The sequence below is a fragment of the Nematolebias whitei genome, chromosome 12, assembly GCF_014905685.2.
Source record: "Nematolebias whitei isolate Nwh7 chromosome 12, NemWhi1, whole genome shotgun sequence".
In the NCBI taxonomy this organism is placed as follows: domain Eukaryota; kingdom Metazoa; phylum Chordata; class Actinopteri; order Cyprinodontiformes; family Rivulidae; genus Nematolebias; species Nematolebias whitei.
Window position 1 is genome coordinate 21,114,095 of NC_056509.1, and position 19,202 is coordinate 21,133,296.

Consider the following 19,202-nt stretch of genomic DNA (forward strand, 5'->3'; position numbering starts at 1 on the left):
TTTTTTTTTTTTCTTCCTGTATATTTATATTCAAATGCAGAACAAGTTAGCAGCACAGTCTTGCACTGAAACCTTTGTGTGTAAACAGAATTATGTAATTCATACTAACAAAGGCGGGACAGCTCACATTTTCATTTATTTCTTTTCTGTTCTAACAGGCGATCTCCCAGAGACCTGGATTAGTGAAAGATCCACACCGCTGGCTTGCTGAGACAAAGGTATTTGGACTGCACGAAGTCGTACTGTGAACCTTTCCTTTGTGCCTCTATGAATCAGAATTTGATATTTTACTGCATTTTTTAAATTAAGGTACACTATTTATTAGGCCTGTCGCGATAAACGATAAATAATTAATCACATGATAAATGAAAATTATCGACCTCATTTTCATTTATCGGCTTTATCATTTCTTCGTGTCTTTTTCTACTGAAGACACTGGATGACAGAAGGCTCAACTCTGGTGCTCTTCACTGACCCCTCCTTTTCTCTTTAAAATCCATTTTAACCATCCAGAATCGCATTTTTTGGATCGTTAAAAGCAGCTAAGCTGAGAAGCTAAGCTACGAGCTAAGCTAACAGGCTGACCTCTGGAAAAAACCTCCGTCTTGTCAAAGCTCCAAAATTCACAGTTGAAACCCGTGCCTTCGTGTAAGAAATTGTTTTTCTCTGCAAAAAGAAGCTGAGAATTTGGTTACTGAATTTTTTTATTAAAATCTTTGTGTGATAAATGCTATACTAAAGAGCTCAAACCACACAGAGCGTCTGCCATTTTGAGAACCGAAAAAAGGAAGGAGAGAAAGCCCATGTCACATCAAGGGGCCTCCCTCCTATTTTTCTTAAAGAGACCCGCTGCTCGCTCCCTCACTATCCATCCTTTGGTCCAAACAGTCTTATACTGCCATCCAGTGGTCAAAAAAGGTACTACACTCACAACAAATTAACTAACATTTCTTCTTAAATTTGACAATAATTACTAATTATTGTCAAATTTCAAACAATATTATTATTTATCACAATAATTTCTGAGACAATTAATAGCCCAGCAAAATTTGTTTTCGTGACAGGCCTACTATTTATGTGACAGTTTGATTTGACATACAGCAATGGATATGAGCTCAACGTGATAGATCAGCTCTTTTGAAGTACGGTTCTATAGACATTTATGAACAATTAAGATCTTACTTGTCGTAGATAATTCTTTGAACAACACCAAAGTTCATGCTCATTAATACAGATATAAATCCAGTAATGCTCATTCAGGTCATCTGGAAGGTTTCTTTTGTTGCTGAGACGTTTCGTCTTTCATTCAAAGGACTTCTTCTTTGAACAACCTCAGCTTGTAGAAACAAAGTTTAGTTCTGACCTGACTGACAAGCTAATATCTAGCCCGAGCGATGGTAAGACCAAAGTCTTAACATCCGTGCGGCAGCGTTAAAACAACTGTCAAAACATTTTCATACAAGTTCATGTGAACCCTATTTACTAAACCAGCATTGCTAACAATAAATAAGTCAGGACCTATATAAGTAGATAAGTAGTATCTTACTGGACTGACTGTTCAAGACTAGTTCACAACTCAGAATTGCAAGAAAATAGTTGAATATTTTGTTACAGTCTCACCAGATTCTGTGTTCACGACCAGCAACCTGCCACCTCATATTGCACGGTCAATTTTAGGAAACATGGCATTTTTTTCCTTGTTTTCTTTTTCTTTTTTTGGAAAGCATGACAGACCTATGACGGAGCTTTAGGGCCACGCTAAGAAAAAATTAATTACATTACAAGGGAGAATAAAGTCATAGTATTACAAGAATAAATTTGAAATAATACGAGGATAAAGTCGTAATATTACAAGAATAAAGTCGTAGTATCATGAGAATAAACTCGTAATATTACCAGAATAAAGTCGTAATATTATCAGAACTCCGACATGAAAAAGCAGTCTTACAACTGCAGTAAAATGATGAATGTTGATTTCAGCAGTGCAATCGCAGTGGGCCCAAAACACTGTTGCATATAGAGTCTTATGATAAACTGAAGCCGTATTGCATTACTATTAATGGCTGCATTGATGGATTTAGTCGTAACATAATGTGGATGGAGGCATATTTCACAAACAGTGACCCAAAAGGGATCGGGGACTACTTCATAAACACAATGACTCAGCAGGTGCAAGTAGATCCAGGACATATGGCGAGTTTATTCTCCTAATATTATAACTTTATTCTCGTATTCGACTTTAGGTATTTGGACTGCATGAAGTCTTTCTGTGAGCCTTTCCTTTGTGCCTCTATGAATCAGAATTCATGATATTTTGCTGCATGTTACGACTTTATTCTCGTAATTTACGATTTTATTCTTGTAATTTATGATTTTATTCTCGTAAATTACGATTTTATTCTCGAAATATTATGACTTTATTCTCCTAATATTATGAGAATAAAATCGTAATATTACAAGAATAAAGTCATAATATTACGAGAATTATGTTGTAATATTACGAGTTCATTCTCATAATTTTATGACTTTTTTCTTGTAATATTACGACTTCATTCTCGTAATTTTATGACATTTTTCTAGTAATGTAATTTTTTTTCTTAGCGTGGTCCTAAAGCTCCGTCGTACAAAACAGCGTTTATGCTTGTGCACATTATTTGGCTACCCACATCGTACCCCACTCAGGTGGCTTTGATGAGTCCAGCTAGAGGCAAGAGGTGGAACACCTGGAGAGCTGGTGCAAAAAGAATAACCTTCACATCAATGTGAAGAAGACAAAGAAGATACCGTACCATACCATTTTATTTATAGAGCACTTAAAACAGCGACAAGGCCAACCAAAGTGCTGTACATGCAGAAAAACAGGCAACACACAAAGCAATGTACAAAATGAGATAAATCAAAATATAGACATAAAAACGATGCAGATAATAAATATGACGACTAACCAGTGTGGAGCATACAGGATCAAAACACAGATCATCTGGTGTTGAAAGCTACGGAATAGTAGTGAGTTTTTAAACGGGACTTGAAAACCAAGAGGGAGGGGGCCTGTCTGACAAGCAGAGGCAACTCGTTCCAAAGTCTTGGGCCTGCTACAGAGAAGGCCCTGTCACCTCTGCGCTTAAGACGAGTTCCTGGAACTGTGAGGAGCAACTGGTCCGCTGACCTCAGGGAGCGTGGTGGGACATACGGTTGTAGCAGATCAGAGAGATGGGGGGTGGGGGTGGGGGGCGAAACTGTTCAGCGATTTGTAGACATACAGGAGTATTTTGAACGGGATTCGAAGGTGAACCAGTAGCCAGTGCAGTGAGACCAAAACTGGAGTAATGTGCTCTCTTTTGCCTGTACTGGTTAAAAATCGGGCTGCTGCATTCTGGACCAGTTGTAGTCGTGCAATGGAGGTCTGACTGATACCAAACAGGAGCGAATTGCAGTAATCAAGCCTAGATGTAATGAATGCATGTATTACTGTCTCCAGGTTATTTTTGGACAATATGGGCTTCAGTTTAGACAGCCGCCTCAGTTGGAAGAAACATGATTTAACAATCATGTTTACATGATTGTTAAGTTTCAGGGAAGGGTCCGTTATCACTCCCAGATTAGTGACTCTTTGTTTTTCTTACAGGGTTAGAGCAGAGAGGTCGATGCAGTGGTTTGTGATTGTGTTGTTGGGAGGGAACAACATGACTTCAGACTTCTTTTCATTGCAACTTAAGAAATTTAAAGCCATCCAGTCTCTGATGTCAGCCAGGCAGTTGAGCAGAGGTTGAATAGAGCATGTGCCATTGTGTCTTGGGGGGAAGTAAATTTTACAGTCATCGGTGTAGAAGTGAAAGGGCATGTTGTGTTTCCGGAAAATAGCACCAAGTGGTAGCAGGTATAAAGAGAATAGGAGGGGACCCAGTATGGACCCCTGTAGAACCCCCATGTAAGCTCAGCCGCTGCAGAACTAAAATCCTTGATGGAGACACAAAAGGATCTGTCAGCGAGGTAGGATCTGAACCAATTGAGGGCTGACCCTGTGATGCCCACCCACTGCTCCAACCTAGCAATGAGGATCTCATGGTCGATGGTGTCAAAGGCGGATGTGAGGTCCAATAGGTCAAGCAGCACAGAATCGCCGGTATCTGTGGATAAGAAGATGTCATTAAAAACCTTCAGTAGGGCAGTTTCAGTGCTATGGAGAGGTTTAAAACCATATTGGAATAGCTCTAAGACGGTGTGATCCTCCAGGAAGCACTTCAACTGGGACTCAACTATTTTCTCCAGTGATATTTTCAAGATGATTGTGGACTTCAGAAGGAACAAAAACACCTACACCCCCCTGAACATAAGAGGATCTGCGGTGGAAGTGGTCTCCAGCTACAAGTACTTGGGTGTACACATGAATGAAAACCTCAGCTGGGGCAACAAAACTACCAGCCTGATCAAGAAAGCTCATCAGAGACTCTACTTCCTCAGGCGGCTGAGACGAGTTTGTCTGGGAAGCTCAGTCCTCACCTCCTTCTACAGGTGTGCAGTGGAGAGCATCCTGTGCTCCAGCATCAACGTGTGGCATGGAGGCTGCACAGCTGCAGAAAGAAAAGCTTTGCAGAGAGTAGTGAAGGCTGCACAGAAGTCTGTTGGAGTCAGTCTCCCCACCATCACAGACATCTACACCTCTAGATGCAGGAAGAGAGCCACCTGCATCATGAAGGACCCCACTCACCCAGCACACACACATTTTGCCCCGCTCCCCTCAGGAAGGAGGTTGAGGAGCATTAAGTGTAAAACTACTAGACTGAGGAACAGCTTCTACCCTGAGGCTGTTAGACTCATGAATCTCTAACCAGAATAATCACTGTGAAAAATCACATCATGTTGCTGCTGATCTGTTTCAATGTTGATGTGTTCATGCGTGCACATCTGCTCACACAGCCTCATGTTCATGTTCGTGCTGCTGTTCGACGTGATGTTTTTATGCCATTAGTGCTTAGTGTATATTTAGTTTGTTTTTCTTAGTTCGTATCTTAGATGTTATCATTATTTTTCTTTTACATTTTATTGTTGGATGTAACTGGGACCCTGTGTACATAATTTCCTTCCACCATGTGTACCACATGAGGTGCGAATGACAATAAAGAATCTCTGACTCTGTCTCTTTGTACCAACCTTGGCAGTCAAAGCAAGTTGAAACTTCAGCCTCGGTCAGTGTCTTCAGACATGAAGGCAGCAGAGGTTTTATGTTATGTTGCCATGGAGATATCTAAATGTGCAAAGCTGCCAAATTAACATTTAATTCAGTTACTCTGACAGACTACAGTTTTTGGTTTAGGCAGCTTATTGAAAGCAGACTCATTTTTCACACAGGGTTACTTTGTACTTTAAGTACCTTGGAGCGTTTGTAACTTTTACCTCGGTCCTTTAGATGATCATGTTTTGTTCTGTTTACTTATTGTGTGAATGCTTATTAACCGTTCACACTATTGTTTTCCTGTTTATTTTTATTATTGGCGTTTTTATCCCTATTCCGTATGTTTTTCAGCTCAATTTTAGTTCTGCAGTTTCTGCTTTCTTCTGCTATTGTAAGCTTGTTCTACATTTTCAACCACATTTCAGCTTGTTTCTTAACTAATCTTTATCTGTTTTAAGATAAATTCAATATTTTTGTAGTAATTTCTGCTACTTTCAGGCTAATTTCTTTCTTTCTGCTATTTTCAGCTTGTTATGCTCCTTTCAGATAATTTTTAGCTATTTTCGTGCAAATTTGAGTTTTTTCAGATAATTGCACATTTTTTAGCTCATTTCATCTCTTTCTGCTTCCTGCTGGTGGTTTCAGTCTAGTTCAGTTTAGCTGATTTCTTAATTTTTGTGCTCATTTCTGCTTATTTAAACGTTTAAGCAATTATGTGTTCTTTCTGCTTTTTTCTGCTCATTTAAACTTGTTCTTCCCTTTCAGCCACATTTCAGCATGTTTTTAGCAAATTTTAGCTGTTTTTCAGCAAGTTCTTCTGCAATAAGCATTCACAGCTGCATTTTCACAGGAAATGCAATTTCTCTAGTTGTGTATTCTTTGTACTTGACTTTGTTTGGGCTTGAACGGTAATTAGGTTAATCAGGTCTAAAGTAAAATTGTTGTTTCAAATGGCTGTATACAGCACACATTAAGCTGCACTGTCAACATTTAGAGCAACAGCTGTAGACAATGTAATTTGTTTAGGTTTAATGTAAGTAAATTAAAAAGTGTGCAGCTGTTCAGACTTGTCATTAACAGTGATATTGAGTGTACAGTCGTACTTAAAAGCACCGAGAGATGAATTCAGATAAGAAATACACAACCAGGTATTTAAAAACAGTTATTTTTAGCACATTTACACACAAACTATAGACAACACACAGTATTTCAGCTTTATGCCAAATGTAATTGTTTCATGTTGGTGAGGCTTATTTAATTATGGAAAATATGAAATATTATTAAAATTTAATGTTTTGCCGTCCTTCCATTATTTCTCTCTTACTGCAATAATATTAATTGACTGTTTATATATTTTTCTTCTTCTTTTTTTGTTGTTCAATACTGTAAACTTTCAAAGAAATGTAATTAAAGCTATGCCTGTGATGCTTGGCACTGTGTTAAAAATCATTAGCACATTTTTTAGTGTTTATAGCCATAATTTATATAAACTGTTGAAAAGAGCTGTAAACGATTATAGAGTTAAAATATTTAAGGAACATTAGATGTAATTAGCTCAGTTGTGCAGAGTTTGTGTTATAGTAAAAGGAATTATTTACTAGTCCTTCAGTGCAAAACTCTTAATCAGTCCTCTTGATATTTAACTGTTGCATAAACTGTGGAAAAAATATTTATTTTATTAATACAGCTGAAGTGAGTAACATTAGTGCAGTACTGCTTTTAAAGGTTTATCAACTTAAAGTTATTGGATTTTTTCTAAATTATTAATCAGGGCATTTGTAAAATTGCCAATTCATATTTATTCTTGAATTACGGTTTTAAAAGAAGAAATTTTCTGTACTTTTCTTGATGTGTCTATTTTTTATTTCAGCTGCTTTTTGCTGCAAGGGTTAGTTTGCTTTAATTGATCTTTAAAGCCTGGCAGCACAGTTAAACAATGTATTCTTTTGAAAAGTTTTGACTAATTTAAGCAACATATTTTGAATAATTTTGTACCATAAAATTCATCTTTACACTAGAAATCTTACCAGCCAGAAATTTGATATGTGTAGAGTCAATAATTGATTTTAACTTGCTCAGGAAGTCCCGTATAACTTCATTACGGTATTCTGTTTTGTTGTGTTTTACTCCGTTTTACCAACCAGACCAAGCTGCGCTGGCTCTGTGAGGAGGTGCGGGAGCGTGACACGAAGGAGCAGCGCCTGAGGAGGCAGCACCAGCAGACCAGGGATCAGCTGAAGGCTCTGAGACGGAGTCGAGACTCTGAACAGGCGGCTCTCCTGCAGCGTCTGGACCAACAGGAGAACCTGCTGCACTCCCTGAGCACTGAGAAGAAAGGTAGACCCCATCTTATATCTGCTCGTACTTTGTTTACTACTTTATAAACAAAATATAAGATTGGATTTTCAGGTTGACCAAGTCCACTGCATTAAAAAGAGTGAATATTTACTGAGGTCTTTATTAATTCAGACATCTTAATTTGTCTTTTGGACACAACCTCACAGTTTCTAATTTGTCCATCTAGTCACATCACCTGTAAGAATCATTTCAGGATATTATTGGAGACTTTTTGTGTTTTATTTTAATGGATGCTTAGAAAAACACCCGTGTGTGCCCGCCTATGCACTTTAGACAGTATTTTTACACTGTGTGAACGAGTCTGTCTCTTTACGATTACAAAGGTTCGAGAAAATATTTTAATGGTTTTTAAGCTTCTGTGGCAAAAATATTGTTTCCTTTTTTCATTAGCTCAGCTTTTTACTCAGGTTTTCCTAATGAGCTGGAACCAACGCTTGGTTTTTATTAGCTTTTCCAATAAACAATACAGGAAAATGGACCGTGCGTGTCTGTCATTAAAAGAGAAAAAGTCACAATGAGACATAGATGAAGAAGATAATTGTTCATAAAGACATTCTGGTTGCTGCTCTCTTTGTTATTGTGGCAATATTACACAATCAAACCACCAGTTTTCTCCATTAGGAATAAAATGGCTCACTTCTGCCAAAAATTTGCTGCCTGTTTGATATTTAACAGATTTAAACATCTGTGGAATTTGACTCGAACAGTGGCTAAAGACTGTGACGCACCCATCACCAACAAACATTATCAATCTGCCCAAAGGCCACATAAATGTCCACAAGGCTAATTGATATAGTGATGCATGTGCCATTTGCAACAGCTACTACTTAGTTTGTGTTTACACACACGTTGCATGCTTATGCCTACAATATGTTTGTAATAAAAATGGCTCAACAGACATTCATTAAGTAAAATCTCTGCAGTAAGCTTGGTTCAGATACTTTGAGTTTGTCACAGTGATGAGATAACTTCTCTGTTTCTCTGATGGTTAACACTTCTCTTTAAGTGTGCCTGTTTACGTTCATTCACAGTGTTATTTCACTCAAGTGTTTCCCTGTTCTTTGGATAAATATCAGCCAATATATGCTGACTACTCGCATACTTAACAGTTGTTACTTTATCTTTCAATTAACTGCTTTAAAATAACATTTTAACAGCAAGGGTTCCTACACAGTCACATATGGAAAAAATATGGATTTTGTTGTTAAAATAGTTCAGGGCTATATAAGCATGAAAAAAGATGGAGACAATTTTTGTTTTTGAGACTATATTCCTTAATGATTTTCATAAATTAAAAATGCACATTACTTAAAGAATGCATGTTGCCCACTGCTTTTCATGCCAAAGTTTTTAACCAAATAAATCAGTGAACTGTTATTTCAAAGGGTAAATATTGGGAATGACTCTAAGTTACTACCACACCAAATTGTATCTCAATATCTGTAAAACTTACTGAGTTATAGACAAATAGTTTAGCAGGCAAAAGAACAAAGCAGACAGTATAACACAAACATACAACATACTGTGAGGTCAGTTTTAAGGTTTGTAATGACTCAGAGTTCTATAGGAGATATCAATACCAGGCAAGTATAGTGAAGAGGCATGCATATCAGTTACATGTCTGTAATATAATAACCAGCATAAATGATCAAATACAACTTATTTTAGCCTCAAAAGAAAAACAAGACTTGATTCTAAACGTTCTAACTGGAGTTAAAGATTGGTGTTTTTTTTTTTTACCAGCTGTTAATTTAAAAAAAAAAAATCTTTATCTTTGATTTTGTGTTGAAGAACAAAAGTTTAGTTTTTTATAGCATTCATAACTAGTCCAAAATTGCACAAACTGCATTGAACAGAATTAAAATATTGCTGGAGCTGAACAGAAATGATGGTTTGATGCTTCTCTATTAAGAATGTTGATATAGTTTGTATAAAATACATAAAAGTGGCCTCAGAACTCATCCCTGTGGACCACCTTTGGCTACAGGAAGGAAGTTAGAAGTGATACCTACTTCTTTCACTCATTAAAATTTATTAGAGTTTTTAACCCTCACAAACAACATGTTCTGACTGTTCAAAAGTGATAAATCTTTGCTTTACTAATGTATAATCCACAGTGTTCAAAGCTCTGGAGAGACTTCTGCCTCCGTCAAACACTTGTTATAACAAATTTACATTCTATCAACCTAATTATCAGTTAGTTCATGTTCAAGTCAAGTTTATTGTCATTCACATCACATGGTACATGAGGTGGAACAAAATTATGTTCTCAGAGTCCCAGTTACATCCAACAGTAGCAAAAATATAAAGTATAAAAAGAAATAGTAAATAAGAATCTAAGATATACAATAAGATATACGCTAAACAAAGGCCAAATGGTACTCTAAAAGATCTAAGATTACGCTAAACACAAATAATGTAAAACAATATGGCGTAACAACAGCAGCCCCAACATGAATCTGTGGTGAGCAGATGGATATGAATCATCATCATCATCACGTTTATAAAGCTCTTTAACACCAGTCACAGCTGAAACAAAGTGCTGAACATCAGTAATAAATAAGGTAAAAGAAATTAATGAATGAAAAGGAATGAATACAGCAGCATGAGATCAGCAGCATGAGTTCAGCAGCATGGATAATCATCAGCACGGATGAATCACATATCACCAAATAAAGTAGCATTAAATGTGATTTATTTTTTTTTTTCACATTGATTATTCTGGTTAGAGATTCATGAGTCTAACAGCTTCAGGGTAGAAGCTGTTCCTCAGTCAAGTGGTTCTACACTTAATGCTCCTCAACCTTCTGCCTGAGGGGAGTGGGGCAAAAAGTGTGTGTGCTGTGTGAGTGAGGTCCTTCATGATGCAGGTGGCTCTCTTCCTGCATCTGGAGGTGTAGATGTCTGTGATGGTGGAGGGGCTGACTCCAAATAAGTTAGTCAGCGTTGTCAAATAAGTAGCGATTTGTCTTTACTGCATGGAAATGCACTAGTGTGGTGTGTTGTTTAGTAATTACAGCTAAAAGCGGAATATGTCTAATGTTATTATTATCTGCTTATTTAAACCAAAGAAAATGTGTTTAGGAATAAAAAGTGGTCAGATCCTGTTTTTGCTTTAACAAGACAAGATTTGACAAGACAAGACTCCAGCCATTTAAAAATGAATTCATGCACTTAGAATAGTAATGTTCATGGCAGTGCAACAATTACAAATGACTGAAGACAGATTTGAACTGCCACTCCTCTGAACTCTTACATGCACGTGCTTTATCTCCACAGATTAGGCACTGTTATTGTCGTTGCCACTCGTGTGAAAGGCCATCCAGTACTTGTGTGAGTGCATTTGTTGGTGTCGAGCTGCAGTCTTTTTATTTTGCCTCAGACCTTGTACAGAACTCCCTGTTGGCCTCTGCTCTTAAAAGCAGGTCTGCCCTGCATGTGGAGATAACTGCTTCTAGTATTATGGAGCCCACCACAGCTTTCAGGTGAAACGTGCGAGTCAGCAAAGATAGCAGCACCGCTATCTTTCTTTAGCTGGTTTTCAAAAGTTGATAGAAACAGACTCGGAGTTTGGAGACCCTAAAAGTTTGTTCAATGGGAAGACGTATAGTTTGGAGTGTGTGTGTGTGTGTGTGTGTGTGTGTGGGGGGGGGGGGTCGTCATATATTTTGAATCAGAGTTTTTCATATTTGTTTGCCACAAGGGTTTATTCAGTCGTCCTCAGTAGCCTGGGTGTTCAATATGTGGACATGTCGTGGTGTAAGCATAAAAGTACCACTTGTAAAATGTTTCTAGGTCGTTTTGGGCTTTTAGGCCCTATCCTGTCAGAAGTAATTTAAATATGTAACTCAATTTTCAAGTTGTGTGGTGCCAGTATTGATGCAGCACAAAACTAATTGATCCTGAATTCCCCTTGTTAGCACCACAAGGACTTAATGTTAAATGGTGTTAGAAGATTTCATTTCCTACTGTTACAGTAATGGAAACATTTAATTAAATCAGTCATAATTAATCTGGTTGACAACTTGAAACTTGGATTTGCTTTGTACTATAAGGGGTTAGCAATTTCAAAATGTTTCCTTCATATTTCATTAGGCAGCCACTGTTGTGATTTGAAAATGTTGGCACTGTGGTCAACAAATAGCTTTGCAGATGACAGTATGTCTTCTGTTTGATTTTTAAAAACACATTTACCTGTGTCAAACGTATGTAATGAATCAAGGATTCAAGGTTCTTTATTTGTCCTCGTATTGTAATGAGTCAAAAAAAAAAAAAAAAGGAAAAGCAACCTTAATTTACCAATTTGTTTAAAAAAAAATCTAAGTTCACTCACTGTGATGGACTGGAGACCTGCCCAGGGTGTCCCCCACCTCTCTCACAGTGATAGCTGGATATGAACAAAGTCCATGCTCAATAATCCAGGTATACAATCCAACAATTTTCAGTCAGGTCAGGTCCGGACAGTTTTTTTTTGTTTGTTTGTTTTTGTGCTGAAACGTTTCACCTTCCATTCAGAAGGTTTCATCAGACAAGGAAACACACAACACAAAACTGATTCTTCCACCAACATAATTGGTTTGTTCCACTTTAGAGTAAGCTGTTGGGGGAATAATCAGTTTTCTGTTGTGTGTTTCCTTGACTGATGAAGCCTTCTGGATGGAAGGTGAAATGTTTTAGCACAAAAAAAAAAAAAAAAAACTGTCCAGATTACCTGACTGAAAATTGTTGAATACTTGATATGGGCACCAGTGACCCCCGTGATCCAAAAAGGAAGAAACGGGTAAAGATAATGGATGGATAAGTTAATTCACCTGGACTAAGTGGCATTAAAAGCTCTTGACCAGAATGTTTGTTTTCAACCAAATTTTGTTTTATTTTTGTCCACGTGTACTAAAATGTGTTTGACGGGGCCTTGGATAGAGACTCTGGTTCGGCTCCGAGAAAATTCTGGTAATCCATCAGGCAGCTGAGGCGGGGAAAACAGCACTTTACCAGCATGGTGTATAGTGGAGGGGGGATACAGTTGACTTCAACTGGTGATGTTGTCAGGTGTTGGAAGGAATACTTCTTGGACCTTCTCAATCCCACCAGCATGTTTTACATAGAGGAAGCGGAGTCAAGGGACTTGGGGGCTGGTCTGTCTATAACCGGGGCTGAGGTAGTTAAAAAGCTCCATGGTGGTAGGGCTCCGGGAGGTGGATGAGATCTGCCCTGAGTTCCTCAAGTCTCTGGATGTTGCTGAGCTGTCTTGCATGACATGCCTTTGTAGCATTGCATGGACGTCGGGGGTAATGCCACTGGATTGGCAAAGTGGAGTGGCGGTTGCCCTCTTTAAAAAGGGGATTTGGAAGGTGTTTTCCAATTTTTGGGGCATCACTTTCTATCCTCTCCAGTAAGGTCTAATCCGGGGTGCTGGAGAAGAGAGTCTGATCGTTGGTTGAACTTCAGATTCAGGAAGAACAATGTGAGTTCTGTCTTTGCTGTGGAACACTGGACTAGCTCTTTATCCTCACTAGGATCCCTGATGGGGCATGGGAGTTTGCTTAGCCAATCTCCATGTGTTTTGGGAAATATTTCTTCCATCAGTTTTGCTTTGCACACTTATTCACATAAATTATTTTGTTATTTGCAGGCACAAATAGCAGCAGCTAGTTGTAGCACTTTCATTGCTGCTGGGAGGAACTTCAAACAGGACTAGTGTATTTCTGCTGAAATAACTTGAGAAAAATGTTAAGGGTTATGAAGTAACTCTTGCAAGAACTGCAGTGAAATTTTTGAGATTGCCAATTTCAAGACCATAACCATTATTTCACCCTGTATTCACTGGTTAACTAGTCATCATTAACTTCATGCAGACTCTCACACTGGTACATCACTTCTTGGTCTGTTGCCTTCATATACAGTATTTATTAACCTTTTTATTCATTTTTTTTATTTACCCTTTATTTATACAGGTAGTCTCATTGAGTCTCGAGAACTCATTTTCAAGAGAGACCTGTTTTTGGGAGCAGATGGTGGGGGTTAAGGGTTTTGCTCAAGGGCCCAGAGTCGGGTAAATGAGGGTGGGGGTAGGTATGGGTGTTTCACATTTACCGCCCACATTTTGATGTTGACGTACTGGGAGTTGCACCTGCGACTTTCCGATCACAGGCCCATCTTCTCTAACCTTGGCGCCACCACTCCCCAATAATTTTTTTTTTTTAATCAGGCAAGTCCCATTGAGATCACAGATCTCTATCACAGATCTCTTCTGCGAAGGAGGCCTGAGTCTGAAGGCAGCCTAACATGCATGTTTTTGGTTTGTGTGGAGGAAACCGGAGTACTCGGAGAAAACCCACGCATGCACGGAGAGAACATGCAAACTCCACCCAGAAAGACCCCAGGTCCAATCGGGGATTGAACCCAGGACCTTCTTGATGTGAGGCAACAGTGCTAACCACTGAGATGTCGTGCAGTCATGCATCTCCTCCTACATGTCACTGTGTGAGTGCACCTACAGCATGCGCTTGCAGAACATTATTACATGCAGTGTCCCCTCAGGGCAGACCTAACTTGGCAAAAGGTCTTCTCCTACTCTGCTCCTGTTTCCTGGAACACCTTGCCAAAACATCTGAAGCTCTCAACTTTGACCTCCCTAAGGGATTTTAAACAATAAGTTCATGGCAAAAAACAACAGATATGTTCCTGTTTTTAGTATTCTATATCACTTTATGATGTAGCTGTTTTTGTTTCATTTTTGTTATATAATTTCTTCCATTTACTTTTCATTTGATATGCTTTTTATATGATTGTCTATTGTTGTCTGTACCTCATCTGTGTTCTTTGTTTAAAACAGGTCTCTCTTGTAAATTAATCCTTGTGGCTCAGTGAGACTAACATGTATAAATAAAGGTTGAATGAATGAAGAAAAAAAAGATGGCAGCAATCCCTTTTACTCTTGGCTTGCTAGAACTATTCATTATTAGCTCATAGCTCCTGACAGACCAATACTCTATTTCCCCAAAATGAGGTCATTCATTGAAACTATGGTAAGATATAAATTGCTCATAAGCTTTTCACAGAACCCACTTCTATCCTTTAACATTTGCAAACTGTAATCACAGTATGAGGTGGTTTGAAATAAATGGTTAAGAGATGTGTACTTGTTTTGTGTGCAGACACTCAGGACTGTGTCTTCTGTATCAACACCAGGCTGGGCAAGCCCATTTAATACTGCTGTTCCTCTTGTCATATGAAGAACACAGAAAAATAACATTTGTGGGATTAGGTAAAAGACAAGATCTCAAACTCTGCCCAGGCAAAGGTGGAAGGAATGTACAACTGAACAGACATGTCATTAATGAAGCTCACAGTGCCCGAGTACTACTCTGTTACCATGGCAACATATGCAGAGCGCTTTGTGATGTCTGGGCCCATCAAATCCAATCTAATTGCTTCTAATCACATCTTACCATAGCTTTGTGAGCGATTTGTCTTGAAGACTTGGAAAGACACCATGTTTTTAGGTAGGCTGGGGGTTAGGCTGGGGTTATGAGTGATCAGAGACTAAATAAGTAATTAAACTGAAATCAATCTGAGAAACAATTAGAAATTTTTGTGACCAAATGCAACAATAATTTACATATTTCCAATTATGTTTCAATTCACATTTATCAAATTAGAGAAATTCAAAAGAAAATTGAGCATATATTAGAATCTTTTTTATTTTATTTATTTCAGATTCTGTCTCCAACTAGTCGCAGCCCAGTGAGATACTGGCTTATGTTAAAAAATGATGGAGCTGTAGTCATTTTGGTCAAGCCTTGAAAACAACGTTCACTGTTGCAATATTGCGAGATTTTTAACTAATACAGGTAAAAGAGAGCACATTACTCCAGTTCTTCACTAGCTCCCGGTTCACTTTAAAATTCGTTAAAAAACCCTTCTGTATGTTTTTAAATCTGAACAGTTCTGACCCCTCCTATCTCACTGATCTGCTGCAGCCATATGTCCCACATCGCTCTCTGAGGTCAGCAGACCAGATGCTTTTATTAGTTCCAGGTACTTGTTTTAATCTCAGAGGTGACAGAACCTTCTCTGTTGCAGGTCCAAGACTGTGGAATGAGTTACCGCTGCATGTCAGGCAGGCTCCCTCTCTCTGTTTTTAAGTGTTCTGTGAAAACTCATTTATTCCCTGGCTTTTGACACAGTGTCAGCTGATTTGAACTTGTCTGTATAAGGGCGCATGGTGGCGCAGTTGGTAGAGCTGCTGCCTCTCAGCGAGAAGGTTGCCCCAGTTCAGGGTGGAGTTTGCATGTTCTGTCTGTGCATGTGTAGGTTTCCTCCTACAGACCAAAAACATGCATGTTAGGCTGATTGGTAACTCTAAATTGTCCCTAGGTGTGAGTGAGAGAGTGAATGATTGTTTGTCTCATTAGTCTCCATTTGTCCCTGTTATGGACTGGAGACCTGTCCAGGGTGTCCCCCGCCTCTCGCACAGTGATAGTTGGACATGTGACCAGTGACCCTCACGACCTGAAAAGGAAGAAGCGGGTAATGGATGGATGCAGTCTACAATGTTAGTCATTAGTTGTTATCTTTACTTATTTGGATCTATGTCTTTTATCCTGTGTCCTTTGCTTGTTTTGTTTGTTTTTTTGTTGTACAGCACTTCAGCTCAGTATGTGTTAATTTTTCAGAGTTATGGCCATTATGTTTGTTAAAACTGACCAGCTGTGGCTGCCTTCTTGAATTGGATTGACTTCAAATGTGTATTTACATCTTGTGTATTCAGTTAGAGCTCAGAACTTGTGTTTGGAAAGACTCCGCTACTACCACACCAAATTTTAGCTCAGTATCTGTAATTGACTGAATTATAGTCATTTGTGTTTATTATTATTATTTAGATCTAGTTGTTATGGCGACCATCTTGAATTGGACTGACAATTGAAAGCTAATAATTTTTAGAGGAACATCCACAAATCATCCAGTAATTCATGAGATATTTTGGTAATAACGTGCACACACACGTGGGCAAAAACATGATCGCCTTTCAGCGCTGGACAAGAAAAGCAGTGATAAACCAGTGAATCAGTGAAATGTGTTCTGTTTATAAATTGAGTTCAGAGTTCAGATATTACTTTTCAAAGCTAACAGAGATCTGAGAGAGCAGCTTATCAACAGCAACATCTTATCTCACACAATCTCATCTTCATTTCAGAGCTGCTGGAAAGGAGTCGCAGGAAGGAGGAGGAAATGAGAAGCCTTCAGGTCAGATTCATGTATCTTTATTATTCCGTGCACTATCTGCTTGTCAGCACTTTTTATGTCCTTATAATCCAGTTTCCTTGGTACATGAAGACAGTTTCTTACATACAACACATTTTGCATGTCAGACCCGCCCCCCAGTGTACCTGCCAGGTTTGGGGGGGAATCTTGAGTTTAGTGTTCCCAAACATTTTTCCACTGCTGTGAGCACAACACTCCCCTTGCAAGCTCGCTCGAACAAATAGCTAATTACAGCAGACACGAGCAGCGGAGTTTAAAAGCCACTAAAGGCCTTGTCTGTTTTTCAATGCAGCTACACTTGGCAGGCCACCCACTCACCCCGGCTGGAGTGGATGGCCCCCTGAACACCTCACAGGCACTTTTATTCCCCATTAAAATGCAAAGCAGATGTGTGCACACATCTGAACACGACTAAAATGTCTGCAAAGGCGATGATTTACATGTGAAGGGGAAAAACAGGCTGCACGAGGGACACAGATGAGTTGAAAAGAAGTTGGGGATGAACTGATGGGGGGAGGGGGGACAAACCCTTGTTAGAAAGCGTCAACACGTTCCAGGCAGAGGGAAAAGCAGCCTGCTGCAGGGAGAAGCAGGTGTGCGTTTGAGTGGCAGATAAGAGGCCGAGCATCACTTATGCATCGTTAGTGAGGGAACATCAGTCAGGAGCTGGAGGAGTGGATGAAGCATTTTGTCTTTGTGTGTGTGATAAGAAGCCTGTTGTAGCTAGAGACTTTCCAAGCTTCTGATTTTCCTCTCCTTATGTTAGAACACCTTAGTCCCCTTTTCTACCACTCACTTCGTTTCACCATTTTAATCCGCACTCTGTTTCAAACTAGGGGTGCACCGATAAATCGGCCCCGAGTTCCTTAATTTTGGGAAATCCGAAATTGGCTGATACCTGCACGAGAAACCGATTTTACAGTTTTTTTTTTTTTTAGTTCTAACAACAATTGTCTAAACTCCATTTATATTTCAGAGCACTACCTCGTGGCCAGTTAAAACAAGTTTGTATTGTTTCTAGAATATTGTTCAAAGGTATGTTTTTCAATAAAATTGGAAAATTGAAGGTACATTGTGATCTTACAACACCCGACAGTGTCGCTTATAAAACAAAATCGGTATCGGCAGGTCAGACTTTTTAGAGATCGTGTTCGGCCAGAAAACTGCAATTGGTGCACCCCTATTTCAAACACATTTTGTTAAGTTAAGCTCCACGTGTTAAATTTAGGTTAATAATAATAATCTAGTAGATCTTTATTAATGTTTCTGTAATGTTTTCTTTTAGGATTGTGTGTTGGATCTGGAGATGGTAAGTTTTTATCCATCTAGTTCCCTGAAGTTAAATAAAATGTTGAGTTTCTGAGTGGTTTGACTTTTCTCATATGAGCAGGTTCACTCCAGGCTGTCAGTAACTCAGAGCCTCACACAGGGTTAGAAATGATTGTTTTAGTCAAGGCCCACAGCTCCGTTAGTCATCGTAAGTCTCACTGTTGGTGCTTAGAACTGAGCTGTCCTGACAATACAGTATTGATCTCGTCCTCCACACCACTAATGGCCCCCGCCACATCCTTAATCAGCCATTGGATGGCAGACAGATATTACTTAGCGCTGCTGAAAGGTTATATAGACCAACGCCATTTTTGCTATTCTTAAAAAACTAAATAAGCGATTGAACAGACCTTAGTAGTGCTGTCCATCCGTCACAGTTATTGCACCATGCTTGTGAGCTCATTTACCTTTCGGTCAACTGTTACTGCAGAGAAAAGGAAACGCCTCGGCCTGCCTTCAGCCCCCACATGTCCTGCTGGCTGCACCGGTGCAGAGACAGGACACACTGACCTGTTCTCCACTCAGCCCGGTCGCCTGGGATCATCCAGCGATCTTAGCAGCATGTCAGCGTGCCTTTCAGTGTGATGACGTCTAACAGCCGGCTCTTTTTGGTGCTTAAATGTTCCCCCTGAGTGAGAACAGGGAGCTTATTGAAACTGAGAAAGGAGTGTGCTACAGCTGGAATACTAATATAACAAATGATGGTGCTCTGGGTGGAGTCTGTAATTACCATTTGATTTGACCAGCCTGAGTGACATTATGTTAGTCACATGGTTGACGGGAGACACATTTTTTATTAATACAGTAACAGTTCAGACTCGAGAGAACTTATAGAAATTGTTTAACTGTAAATTAGGAAACAGCAAAGACATTGGTGTTCTCCAGTTTTGGCGTTATGTTGTAGTAAAATCCCTCTACTTGTCCCTAAAGACTGTATCCCACTGGGCTGTCACTGTTGGCGACATATTAATAGCACTTGCTGGGTTGTTTCCAAATTCAATTCAGTTTCAATTCATTTATACAGCGCCAAGTCACAACAGAAGTCGTCTCAACTGAACAGAAACATTCATACAGG

General features: G+C 39.1%; 1 protein-coding gene across 1 annotated transcript in view; it reads left to right on the top strand.

Moving 5' to 3' along the window:
• The window catches only part of LOC119417841 (centrosomal protein of 128 kDa), a 166,813-nt gene that overhangs the window by 132,910 nt on the left and 14,701 nt on the right, over positions 1–19,202 (top strand). The window contains exons 19-22 of the mRNA XM_037685096.1: positions 159–218; positions 7,318–7,510; positions 16,731–16,780; positions 18,084–18,107. Coding sequence (XP_037541024.1) covers positions 159–218; positions 7,318–7,510; positions 16,731–16,780; positions 18,084–18,107 — 327 coding nt within the window. The remainder of the gene's footprint in view (positions 1–158; positions 219–7,317; positions 7,511–16,730; positions 16,781–18,083; positions 18,108–19,202) is intronic.